Genomic DNA, 13,201 nt, shown 5'->3' with positions numbered 1-13,201 from the left:
TGATGCGTATGCATCTGTGACCTTTGCAAGAATGTATTTTAAGCTTTATTTCTGGTGGGTTACAGCCCCCCTGCATTTATTACCCCTTTCCTGCAGCTGTGGTGACCCAATCCATGACGTTCTGTGCAGCCATGGCTGCTTAGGGAGCTTTGGGACTCGGGGCTGCACAGTTACCAAGGATCAACTGAAAATTCCCTAGGTCTTTTGCCAGGTGTCCCAGGGTGACTTTATGATGCTTGTATCCCCAATTGGCTGTTCTGTTTGTGCTGGATGTTAAGTTCTGCACCCTTAAGATTGATTTTGAGAGCAAAGGGGGTGAGAAGAAGCGTGGAGTTTGTTAACAAAGTTAATAACAAGTTAATAACAAGGAGTGGTTTGACGCTCTTCGTTAAGCACATTTATTGTTTAATAACAGAGTTCATAACAAAGTGTGGTTTTCAGAAACTGCACTTGCTCCTCTGCATTCCTTCTCCCGGACTGTGTTGTCTACAGCACGGACAGACAGCAGGACAGAGCTCTCTCTCCTTGGCTTTTAGTTTTTAGCTGGCTGAGGCAGAGAAATTCCCTGGAGTTTTCATGGAAAAAGAAGCCCTGCTCTGGGCTGAAAACTCAGACAAACACTGTGAGCTCAGACCTGTGGCCCACTGGGACTGGGATGCAGCATTTTCCAGCACAGGAAGGACTGATAAAGAGACTGAATGAGCTGAGCCCAGCCTGACAAAGACGTTCTGAGTTTGCCATCTCTTCAGAACAGCGAGAGGTTCCATTGTTTGACATTATTCATTTCCCATGTCTGTGAGTACTTTACTTGTTAAATAAACAGTTTTTTCCACTTCTCTCGTAGGAGGTTGGTGTCTTCCAAACCAGTAGCAGGGAGGGGCCACTTAATTTGCTTTCTACAGGGACCCCATTCAGAGGTTTCCTCCCAAATCTGCCCTAAACCAGGACACTGGACCAGTGGTGCAGGGTGAGTCCCATCTCCCAGAGGATGCTCTGGTGTTGGAGCTGGAACTTTGGCCCTGTCCCAGTTACAGGCAGCTGGGGAGGGACAGCCTGGAGCCTGCTCTGGGGATGCTCCATGTCTGCCTCTGGGTGGGCAGGGGCTCTAATTGGTGCAAAACTGGTTTCTTTTGGGCCAGCTGGCTGCTGAGTTGGTTCTCTCCATTCCCCGCTGCTGCTGAATTTGGAATAACAAACAAATGTGTGTGTGTGTGTGTGTGCAGTATAACTTCAGCATATTGATTTTTGGGGCTATTGCTTCTCAGCTGCCGAAGAAGATAATTCACTGCTTTATTACCATCCTTGGATTTTAGATTTATCCCTCTAAACAGCGAGCTGGTAGTTAATTAAGCTTTTGTTTCAAGCAGCAGCACAGGGAAAGGACTGGCTGCTGCAGCGCTTCTCCTCAGGGATGAGGGCCCTGGGGGGTGGGGAATGACACATTCCCATCCCTGGGGTGATGGATCCTGCACGGCTGATTCTGGTGGGAATTGGGAGCTGCAGAAATTGCTCCCTGCTGACCCCAGCACCCTGTCAGGATGTGCATGGAGATTGACAAGAGCAGATTTCTGTTTTATTTTATTTTATTTTATTTTATTTTTTATTTTATTTTAATTTCCTGGTCAGTGCTGCAGGAGGCACCTGGAGGAAGCCAAGATGGCTGAGCTGCCTTCTGCCTGGCCAAGAAACATCCAAACCCTTTGGGGGTGTTTTCCAGCCCAGGATCAGCTCTGGAAGGAGGAATGGGAAGACACCATCCCTTCTCCCCTCAATATCACACACCCCTAATTCTTAAATAATTAATGTGTGGTGCTTTGCCACACCCCAGGCTTTTCCTGCTGGGAAGCTGCTGCCAGTGGGAAGAGCTGGATTGGCACAATCCAGAGCCTGTGGGATGCACAGAAGGACCTTGGCATTATCCTTATGGAGGTCAGAGGGTCCCACCCCACAGAATTGACCCCTCACTGAGCTCTGCACTCCTGGCTGGGATGTTCCCTGTCCTCCCAGGCTCTCGGGAAGGCACAGCTGGATCCTGGCACATGCCAGGCAGTGGCCTGGCTGCTCCACCACCCACTCCATGCAGTGTTTATGTGCACTGGGAGAGTTTCCAGCCCCACAGAGCTGAGCTGATCTTGGAAAGCAGTTCTTGGAATGAAGGGCTCTGCCTCCTGCTGCCGACTGGAGCCGGGCTCTGGAGGGCAGCACCAGATTTTGAGGTGGTTTTATAGCTCAGGTGAGCACCAAGAATTCCTGTCAGGAGCTAGGAATGGAGTGAGCAGGCAGGAAATCAGGGGCAGCAGGATCCCCACAGCACCTTCACCAGGCTGCTGCTCCCCTCCTTGCCAATGGGCAGGTGAGGAACGCCAGGTGGCATTTCCAGAGGAGGCCAGGTGCTCCCAGCTGCACCTAAAATAGCAGGGACTGAGCCCCCAGCTGGTGTTTGGGGTCTGTCCATGCACTGGGGCTGCCTGGTTGTGTCCATAAGGTCCCCACAGGTTGGGCTCTAGGGAAGGGTGTCCTTGCCAAGATGAACTGAGGGTTTGGCTGGGCAGCGCTGGCTGCTGCTCCTGAGCCACACTTCCTGCAAATCCTCAGTCTGTGCATCCCTCTGCATCCTGCTGTGATCCCACCCAGACCTGGCGTGGCAATGACTCCTTCCCTGTCACCTGCCCACGAAAAGCGTGGATGAACACAAAAATCCTCCTGTGTTTCAGAAGTCCTGGAGAATTTGGTTTTGCCTCTCACTTCTGCTTGGAAAAAAAAGTGCTGTTTTATGGGGAAAAATTCTGGTTTGGGGTAAATTTCCAGCTGCTGTCCCTGAGCTCACTCGTGGCTGGTGCTGTTGCAGTTTTATGCTCCCTGGAGCTTTGCTGGGCTTTCCACTGGGAAGAAGGAAGCAGTGTGAGCACCTGGGGTGCCTATGGAAATGCAGTACCACAGCAGCATTTCCTCCTCCTCAGCCCCACAGGAAAACCCTGAGATTATGCACAATCAGGGTTAGTTTGTAGAGGAGTGGGTAGCTGGTGCTGGGAGGGCGTTGGAATTGCTCAGCACTTGAGGTGCAGATCACTAAGCCAGGCCAGGCAGGTGGGGCTGGAGGGAGTTTTCTCTCTCTGGAGGGAAATGGGACGGAGAAAGGCTGGGGAAGACTATGGGAGGAGAGCATCCACCGTGGAGAAGGCAAAGGGACAGCTGTCCCCTGGTGTCACCCTGTGCTTTATGTTACCTGTGGTGGTATCCAGAGCAAAGAGGGACAGCCAGCCATGAGGCCAGTGTGGTATGAGGGGGCCCTGTTGGCACCACAGCCCCCCAGACCAAGGGGGGACAGTGTTGTCCTTCCAGCCACTCACCCCAGGGTGCTGCATCCCTTCCCTCACCCCCAGTGGGGTGTATCCATCCTGGCTGGGGCTGGAAATGGGGCGTCTCTGGGCTCTGTGCACACTTGGCTCCTTTAAGTCCCAACTTTTGGGAGGCTTTTTGTGCCTGTCACCTTCCACAGGAGAGCCGGAAACACCTCTGCTGAGCTCAGCACTGCTTCTCCTGCCTCAGCTCCCACGGCCCTTTGTCTTCCCAAGGACACCGCCCTGGTCCTCTTGGCAGCACCCTGGAACACTCAGGGACTTTGGGAAGCCACATCGTGGCTGTGACTGTGCCCCTCAGAGAGAAAACAGAGTGATGGGGCCGCAGAGCTGCAGCCTGGTGCTGTCAGAGACTCCAGACCCGCCTTTCCCCACAAGGAAGGTGTGTCCTGCTCCTAAACCCCTCCAAATCAAACAGCACCCGGGCACGGTGCTCGGTGGCATTTCTGGTCTGACTGCCCCCGCCAAAGGGCCATCCTTGCCTCCCGAGGTCCCCACGCCGGGGGCTGTCACCTGCGCGGGGATGCTGCCGCCCTCTCCACCCAAACCCGCTTATCCCTCCCCCAAAACGCCATCCCCTGACCTCGGGGGGCTGCCGCACCCCCACGTCCCCTACCCCCCAGCCCGCCCCCCCCCCTGCGGGGCCGGGTTGCCGCTAGATGGCACGCGGAGCCCGGCGGAGCCCGGCGGAGGCTCCGCGGGGCGGTGCGGGGCGGAGCGGAGCCGCAGCGCGGGGTGCGCGGAGCGGAGCGGAGCGGCCCGGCCATGGGCTCGGCCGGCAGCGGGCAGGGGCAAGGGTAGGGCGCGGGGGACGCGTCCCCCCAGTGCCCCCGCCATGCGCCCCCGCGCAGCCCCGCGCCCCGCCCGCTGAGCCCCGCTCGCTGCCGCCCTCGCTGCCGCTGGGGGGGTGCGGGGCCGCCCCCTGCCCGCAACTTTGAACGATGATCACTGTCAACGCGGATGGCAAGATAATGGTCAGAAGATGCCTCGTCACCTTGAGACCCTTTAGGTAAAGTTGGTGTTTCCTTCTGGCCGCTGCCGCCTCGCCCGGCTCCTGCGGGCGGGGAGCGGCCGGCGGAGCGCGCGTGGGGCGGGGGCTGCGGCTGGCCGGGCTCGGGCTCCGGGTGTGCGGATCGAGCCCAGCTGGGGATGGCAGGGATGCGGGCAGGGATGCGGGCAGGGATGCGGGCAGGGATCCAGGCAGGTCTGCCCGCGGGGCAGCGTGCGGCTCCTGCAGCTCTCGCTGCCTGCCAGCTCCCGGCTCGCCCCGCCGCCGGTGTCTCTGGGGTTATCGCGGGGCTGCTCGCCGCTGGCTTTTTTGAGAATGGTTCTCGGAGATGTTGGTACTCGGGGGGGATTTGGTTCCTCTGGTTTAAGCCTGCTGGTGCAGCTGGGGATTTCGAAACCCACCTTGAGCTGGCACCGGGGCTGGGGTGGATGTCCAAACCTGAACCCCTCCGGCCCCAGCACACCCGTACCCACCCACTGCTTTTCCCCCTTGCTGTAACTCCCCATTTTTGCTTCCATACATTCGCTTCCCCTCTCCAGCCCCTGCTCTCCGGCTTCTTTGATTTACTGGAGATGGCTTGGGTTGCTCCCGATCTTGAGACACACGGGAGATGTTGGGAGATGTTGGCATGGTTTTGCCATGGGGAGAGGGACCAAAACCCCTGAGAGATAGAAGCGAACGTGCCGGGGGACGAAGCTCAAGGTGGGGCGAGCCCAGCCTAGTGGTTCCCAGCACTCCTCGCTGTGTTTGGAGCTCTGGGGTCACCGGAGGGATCTGCTCGCTGCCTTTTTGCTTAGCCCAGGCTACCGCCCGGCGTTGCAAAGGACAGGCTGGGCTTGCACCGATCTCTTGCTCTCAGGTGGAGAGGTTGTCTGCCTCTCCTCGGGAACTGCTTGGCTCTGCTTGCCTGGAGCGATTTCTGCTGCCCTGGGACTGGGGAACTTGGCCAAGGGGATGCCCCAAAGCGCTGGCAGAGGTGTGAGGGTTCCCACAGCTCAGGAGTGGAGCAGGGAGTGACTGCGAGAGACACGAGAAGGGCACACTCACCCCGGGGAATGCTCTCTGCCTGGCTGTTTGCTCTCTAATCTGGGTTTGAATTCCACACTGAGGAAGTGACTGGCTGGAGCATGCCTGTGCCCTAGGCATCACCCTGAGGCAGGGGAGCCCAGCAGTGACCTGCAGTCAGGGTGGGAGAGCACAGGGAGTGCATTTCAGGGTGATCACAAACTCCCATTAGGGATGAGGATGTGTGTGGATGAGGGGTTTGTGACGGCTGGATGGTTTCTGGTGTCCAGGTGGAGAACTTGCACTGTCCTGGCCGTGTACCCTGGGCTGGCTTCTGCTCTCCAACCAGTACAGACCAGCACTGGTGCCACTGGAACCAGCGGGGTTACCTTGTTGTTAACAAGGTCCTCCTCTCCCTGTGCAAGAGGAGGAATTCCCAAGAGTCTCTCCTTACTGTCCCACAGTGTCCAGGACCTCTGCACCTCCTCCCTGCTGCTGTCATGCTGCATGTGACCCCCCATGCCACAGTCCTGTGTCACCTTGCTCCCAGCCCAGCGTGGGTGAGTGTTGGCACTGCCCAGCTCCAGCCTTAAGCTGGTGCAAATCACCTCTGCTCCCCCAACATCAGCACCCCGCATCCTCAGCTGCTGTGGGTCCAGCAGTGGGAGAAGGTCCTGGCACTCAGGATGGGTGCTGTAAATGGGTTCCCTGCTGCTGGCTGGGCAAAGCCTCGCTGCTCCGGGGAATCCCGTGGTGCAACCCCCTTCCTGATGTGGATTGCTGCCATCGGAGGAGAGGTGCCATCGGCAAACAGCACACAGGAAACCTGATCCTGTGCACCAAAACATTTCATTAACCACCCTCCAGACACGCTTAGCAAAGCAATGCAGAGCCCTGAGCTCGGAGAGCGCCTGCAGAGAGGGAGCAGATCAGTCTGGAAAACCACAGGAATGTTCAAGGGTGGCTCTGACCATCCCAGCAGCAAAGGGGGTCTCACTTGTGATGGTGCTGGATCCAGGCGAGAATTCACCGAGGAGCCCTGGTCCAGCTCGCCCAGCTCTTGGCTCTGTAGTTCTGTTTGCCAGCTGGGAACCAAAGCCAGGCTTTCTGTGGCATGTAACAGTGGTCAGTGAGAGTTCACTGTGGTCCCTGCATGGATCACGGTGCCCATGGCCCAGCGTCAGTCTGACAGCACCACAACCCTGTTGGGCTCCAAGCAAAAAGGGTTTGAGGGAGAGGAGTCATTCATTAACCTGACCTCTGCTGGTAGGAATGGTGGCTCAGCTTTTGGGAGTTGAAAACTTGCCTAATAAAAGATGTTACCTGACTCTGTAGCCTTGGTTTCCCCTTGCACCAGTGTGGGATTGTCCCTGTGGGGGCAGCTGGGTGATGTGGCACCATGGGCACAGTCCCAGTGTCACATTCCCAATGTCACAGTCCCATCCTGCTGGGTGCTCCTCCCCCCACCACATCCCAGCTCAGCACTCAGACCCTCCTGGTCACACCCAGCTTTCGGTTCCATGGGCCACAATCTTCCATAACTGGGGCATCACTTTCAATTTTCATTTAAGACTTGATGAATTTCACTTTCTTTTCTTTTGGGCACCGAGCCAGAGCCCAGAACTGTGAACATTTCAGTTTGGGGAGGATGTGGAGAGGGACTTGGCATCAGAACTGTGCCCGAGTGATTAATTAAACATGACATGGGATGACAGGCAAAGCCAGCAAGCAGGATAGGCGTTATTTGGTCCTTGGAGCTCCATAGTCGTCAAGGAGTTAGGTTTGATTTTAGGGGAGAGGACCCAGTGCATTTGGACCATCTGGGATCTGGTATGTTTTACCTACTTTGTGGTAAATTTGTTTTCTGTATAAGGAGTTTCCACTCAGGTGAGTCTGGGCCAGGCACTTTTATTCACCTGGAGAACATCAGCAAAAGTAAAGGAGTTGGGGTTCTCAGGCTGAGAGTCCAGCCCTGCACCATCCCTGCTCCCTGGAGCACTGCTTTGGGCTGGATCCACTGATCTCCCAAGGACAGCAATTCCAGTAAGGCTCCAATTTCTCTCTCTTTTTTTTTTTTTTTTTTTTTTTTTTTTTTTTTTTTTTTTAGGAAAAAAGCATCTTGCATCTCCCCTACTCTCTCTGTAAAAATGAAAAAGGTTTTGTTTCATAGGGAGATGGTAGAGCACAGATCACCTTTGCATCTTTTTCTTCCCTTCCCCTCTTTCTTTCTGCTCAGTGTTTAACGATCCCTCCTTGCCAGACTATAATTATGAAGATTAAAAAGCGTCAACAAGGTCTTGCATAATGATGAAGATATTGTCAATAGGAGGTGTAAGAGCAGGATCAGAGCTATTTTTTCAGGTGATGTTTTGTTGAAATGCCCCTTGGGGGAGGGGATACCAGGACAGGGCTTTGGGTAGGTTTTGTACCAGGATGTGCTCCCAGGGAGGACCCTGGGGTGCAGGACCTGCCTGGGCTTTGACGCCTTTCAGCTTGTTTGTTCTCCAGCCTGCTGCTGGCCTCTCCTGCCAGGGAAGTGCCATGGCAGACAGCATTCCCTAAGGGCAAATTCAGCCTTCCCAAGCCAAGCTGGGTGCAGCAATCCCTTCCAGGGTGTTCCTGAGAGCCTTTCCCAGAGCCAGCACTGCACTGGGCTCAGGCTGTGAAAATGGCAGATAATGCACTAAATGTCCCCAGATCACCCCCTCTCCAAGCTATTTATGGGACACCACGCTACTTTGCAGCATCAGGGACGCTCCACTGCCTCCACAATCACCTCCCTGCTGGAGCTGGACCACGGCGCTCTGCAAACCCTTCTCCCAGGTCTGCTCTGGGGAGGGGCTGAGCTCTGAATCGTGTGCAGATCCCACAGCTCCATGGTTCATCAGCATCTGCTGGGGAGGGGGTGGCTCTGCCCCACTGCTTACTGCTTGTGGGGCTGTGCCTGCAGCCAGGCCTTTAGGGCTGGGAGCCTGGATTAGTGAGTGCACAGTGGTTTATATGTCTTGTAGAAACTGCTTTCCACCCCTCCAGGGGCAGCTCATTCGGAAATAAAGTGACCTGAGCTGGTCCAGGCTGCACGGGGGATGTCAGGCAGTTCTAGTGATGCACTTCAGCATCCCCTCTCCCAGCTGTGTCAGCTCTCCCAGGTGTGTCAGCTCTCCCAGCTGTGTCAGCTCTCCCAGGCCAGCTCTGGCCTGGCTGTCAGGGAGGGTTTGTTCTGGTGCTGAGTGTGCTGCTGGCAGAGCTCATCAGCGCTGACAAGCCCAGGGTGTTGCTTTTCCCCTTGATTAGGTGGGAGGTGAGAAGGGGATGGGGAGCTGTGCTGTGCTGCTTGTCCAGAGCCCAGGGATGGGGCAGGGCTGATCCATGGGGATGGGTAGGAGTTGTCTGCTGTGAGCAAGGCTGATCCTCCTCGGAGCAGGCAAAGGAAACCCTTTGTTCTTGAGCTGGCTGCTGCTGAGAGTGAGGCTGCCCTGGATCTGGGCCTCAGGTGTGTGCTGTCTGTGTGACAGCAGCGTCAGAGCTGCCTGGATGGAGGTAGGGAGCTCGTGGGATCCCCTGGAAGTGCCATGCCTTGTCCAGGAATCTCTCCAGGCAAGGAAAGCCTGGCTGGCTGGCGCAGTAAGGAGTTGCCCTGGGAGCTCCTCCACTGGATCTCCCTGGGGAAGCCCAGCCCTTCTTGAGCTGCTTGACCTGGTACTTGAGCTCTCCACAATATCTCCAGTCACTAACAAGGGCTTTGAAGCAGGTCACTTTATTTGTTAGCCCTTTCCAGCAGCAGATAATTGCACTGCTGGTGTGCTGTAGCCCAGAGCTGAAGGTTGGTTCCTCCTCCTCTGCCTTGTAGCTGTGTAGGAATGCTTAGGTGAAGGGCTGGGGGCTCTTCTGCACCTGGAAGAGCCTGGGTGGCTGTGCTGTGGCTGTGTGCAGCTCCTGAGCCCTGTGGAGGATGCTGTGAGCTTGCAAAGGAGAGCTGCAGGCTCCTGCCCTCTGTGGTTTGCTTCCCTTTGGCTCAGGGATGCTGAGAGGCAGCGATGCCAGGGCACCCCGAGGGCTTCCTCAGCTCCCTGTCCCACACGGGACTTTCCTGTTGGAAGACAAACCTGTTGTTTCTCGAGGCTGGCTGGGGGTTGTCTTTGCTCTTTCTCCTACTCGAGATTTCCCCTGGGTTTGGTGGCTGAGCTCACGCTGCTGTTCTGGGAGCTGTCACACTGGCACCTGGCAGTGCCTCTGCCAGGGCTTTTCCCGTGGGGCTGCTGGAGGCTGCTGCACCTCCAGGGAGTCCCGGGGATGATGGCAGCGTGTCTGAGCAGTGGAAGGAGGCCAGACATCCATCCCTTGGCACAGAGCACTCTGCTGTGCACTCCCTGGTGCACAACAGCCAGGCAGGCACAGAGCTCTTGCCTTCAGCGCTTCCACCCCCAAAAGAGGGACTGGCCTGAATTCGGGCTGAGCAGGAGCAGTGCTGGGAGCTCCTGCCCCTCCTGGAGGTGACATCCTGCCCAGTGTGTCCCCTGGGAGCCACTTCCCTGCCAGCCTCATGGGGTGGCCCCAGGCCACATGAGTGCTACCCTGCAGGTCCCTCCTTGTCCCGTTGTGCACAGGGGACACAATGACAATGCCAGTGGCCAAGTTACAGGGGAACAAAAGGCTTTGTATAAAAAACTAAAAGGGTTTTTTTAAGATCCTTTGGGAGGAAGGGAAGGTAAAGGTCTCTCTTTGCTCCTCTGTCCCAGAGGAACACAGGTATTGTTTATTGTAGTGGTTCCTGTGGTCTGGGTTGTTGGGCTGGACCTGGTGGAGCATCACAGGCAGTTGTGGTCTGGCTCAGCTTCCCCGCTGAAGATGCAAATCCACACTCCCCCTTGAGTGCAGTGGAGGATTCCTCAAGGCCTGCCTGTTGGAGAGGCTGCAGGGATTTCAGAGGGGGTTCTCAGGCAAAAGCTCCTGCTCAGTGCCAGGGTTTGTGTCCTGGGCTCTTTGTGAAGCGCACGAGGGTCTGGCGTGGCTGGGGCTGCACAGATGCTCCCTGCCAGGGCTGGGTGGGGTGGTGAGCCACAGGGGTAGAGCTGGGATTGTCCCAGACACCCAAAGCCTCTCCTGGTGCTGTGCAAGGGGATTACCCCTGGGGCATGGGATGGGGGGGCTGGCCCAGCAGGGAGGAGCTGGCTCCTCATCACACCTTGCTCCAGCTCTGCTTTCTCTCCCACAGGATTTTCGTGCTGGGCATTGGATTTTTCACCCTGTGCTTCCTGATGACATCCCTGGGAGGGCAGTTCTCAGCCAAGCGCCTGGGGGACTCCCCCTTCACCATCCGCACCGAAGGTGAGCGCGGCTCCGTGCCTGGCCTGGCCCACTGTCTTGGTTTGAATAGACAGGTGTCTGCTAAGGACGGCAGGAACCTCCCTTGAAATGGAAAATGTAAACCCGCTCCCACTGAATTATTATAATTTTGAAATTATAAGGCTCTCAGGCAAAGATATGGGAATTAGAATAACAGCTCTTTACCAGGGAAATTGAAAATACAAATGCAATAGTACAAAAAAAGAAAACAAACCAGTGCCAGAGTCAGAGCAGGCCGTGGCAGCCTGTGGGTCAGGGTGGTGGCAGCAGTGCCATTCCATGGGGGCTCAGCCCTCCTGCAGTGCCAGCTGTGCTTCTGCTGGAGCAGGATCCTGGACAAGGCTGGAGTTTTCCTCTGAAGCTCCAGGGCTGGTGGAGATGGGCCTGGGCTTCCTCTGGAATGCAGTGGGGAAGAAAGCTGCTTCTCTGGGAATGCAGTGGGGCAGAAAGCTGCTCCTCTGGGAATGCAGTGGGCAAAGGCTGCTGTGCTGTTCCAAAGTCAGATTGTATCCAGGTAGGAATGCTTGGCTCCTCCCCTGGGTGCAGCATCTCCCCATGGGATGATGGAATTTTCTCAGCCATGCAGGGACACTCAGTGGCCATGAACAGAAGAGATCTCCTGGAGGGAGGGTTGGGTGTGGGAGAGATAAAGCAAACTGCCCAAGGAACAGCAGAGAGCTGCCCCAGCTCTGACAGATGGCAATAGAACACACACCCCCATTTCCAACCTAAGATCCTCATGTGGTGCCCCCACGGGCACGGTCCAGCTGAGCTGATGAGTGCCAGGGATGCAGGAGGAAGGTGCTTGGATCTTTCATTCCCATGGCTCCTTCCTGGCCCTTTTTGGGATTTTCAGGATGGCTCAGGGTCCTTTGGCCTCTCTTGCCATGTGTGGCTTTGCCGTGTGGCTCAAACCTGGCTGTGCTCGCATCCCGAGGTGTGACAGGTGGGGATGAGTGCTGGGGTGTGGATGCTGACCCTGGCTTAGGGCAGAAAATGGGGAGCAGCGGGATCAGAGCCTCAGCTGGCAGCGGTGTGGGTTGTGTGGGCTGCCCCTGGTCTGACGTGTGGAGGATCTGGCTCAGGTGCTTGGAGGTCTCGGTGGGTTTGAGCACTTGTGGTCTGTAGGGAGTGGGAATTGCTCCTTAGGGAAGGGAAAATAAAAGGCCTTTGTGGTTTTATGCAGGTACTGAAATGTAGAAGAGAAATATTCTAATTTTTGGCAGGTTTGTGTTATGTTGCATTTAACACCTCTTTTTGGCGAGACACAAAGTCAGCTCAGGAGTCACTTCTGTGGTGGGACAGTCATGGCCTGGCCCTGCTCTGGGAGGACACTGCTGCCATGAATTGAGCTTCCCCTGACTTTTTCTCTGAGATTCCAGTCCCATGAAATGCACAGAGGGAACTGCCCAGCTTGAGCTCCCCTGAGCAGTGTGAGATGGGCTTGGTCAGGCCACCGTGGTCTTCTCCTCCTCTGTACCAAAGCCATGGAAGGATCTGATCTCCACAGCTTCACCTAGGATGTGATTTTGGAGCATTAAATCCTTTCCTTGAGGTGCTGAAAGAAGTGCCAGCTGCTTCCCTACGAGAGGAGAGGGATAAAGTGGTGCTTTCCAGAAGCTGGATGGTGTTAAACCGCTTAGTTGACTTTCCAAGATTGGATTTGCAGCCTGTGGCAGCTGGATCTGTGTTCTCCCTGTGGATGGAGGACACGGTGGCTGATGTTCCTCCCCCTCTGCTCCCCTTACTGTTCCCATCACCAGCTCCACTGAACCCCTTTCCTGAGGACTGGTGTTTTCCTGGTGACCTCAGCCTGGAGCCGGTGGCAGGGTCAGAGCTTTTCAGTGTTTCTGCACTTGGGCAGGGTACATGTCCCCGTGGGGAAGGTGTGCTTTATGTTCTGTCCCCGAGCCAAGCACTTGGCTGGTGAGTGAAGTCTGGTTTGAGGGGATTTCTTCCTTCTTGGGATAAGAAACAGCACAAGGAGAGTGGGCAGAAGCCCCCAGACCAGCACCTTCTCCAAACCTTCTCCAGACCTGGCTTTTGAGGAGATGGGTTCTGAAAAGATTGCTGAGTTTGAAATGAAAGGTGTGACTGTTACAGCTGCCCTGTGGCCCAGAGGACCCCCAGAGTTCCTGAAATTTTGTAGGGAACTTAAAGAAAGGCAGAGACACTGATGAGCTGTGGGGCCAGCTGAGGTGTGGCACAGGTTGTGCTGCAAAGAGCAGCAAAGGTTTCCAGAAACCTGCAGAAGCACCTGGGGTCACCAGGTTGGGGTGAAATAATGGCAAAAAGACCATTACTCAGCTCTCCACCCCCTATTCTGGATGCCTGGAAGTGGCTTTGCCCATCCTTATCCTTAATTTAATCCAGACCTTTGAATGTACATCCTTGCCTGTCTCGTGTTTCCTGGGAGCAGTGTCACCACAGCCCTGGAGATGCAAAACAAATCTCCTTTTTCAGGCCCTACACCTCAAATCCT

At 55.8% G+C, this 13,201-nt stretch overlaps 1 protein-coding gene across 1 annotated transcript in view; it reads left to right on the top strand.

Annotated features, from left to right (window-relative positions):
• Nucleotides 1-4,127: 4,127 nt before the first annotated feature.
• MGAT5B (alpha-1,6-mannosylglycoprotein 6-beta-N-acetylglucosaminyltransferase B) overlaps nt 4,128-13,201 on the top strand; it is a 72,101-nt gene continuing 63,027 nt past the window's right edge. The window contains exons 1-2 of the mRNA XM_053960016.1: nt 4,128-4,368; nt 10,589-10,701. Of these exons, the coding sequence (XP_053815991.1) occupies nt 4,301-4,368; nt 10,589-10,701 (181 nt within the window). The 5' untranslated portion in view covers nt 4,128-4,300. The remainder of the gene's footprint in view (nt 4,369-10,588; nt 10,702-13,201) is intronic.

This window comes from Vidua chalybeata, chromosome 19, assembly GCF_026979565.1.
Source record: "Vidua chalybeata isolate OUT-0048 chromosome 19, bVidCha1 merged haplotype, whole genome shotgun sequence".
NCBI classification, from domain to species: Eukaryota; Metazoa; Chordata; class Aves; order Passeriformes; family Viduidae; genus Vidua; species Vidua chalybeata.
Note: the sequence above shows the minus strand (reverse complement) of the source record. Positions and strands in the feature narration are given on the sequence as shown.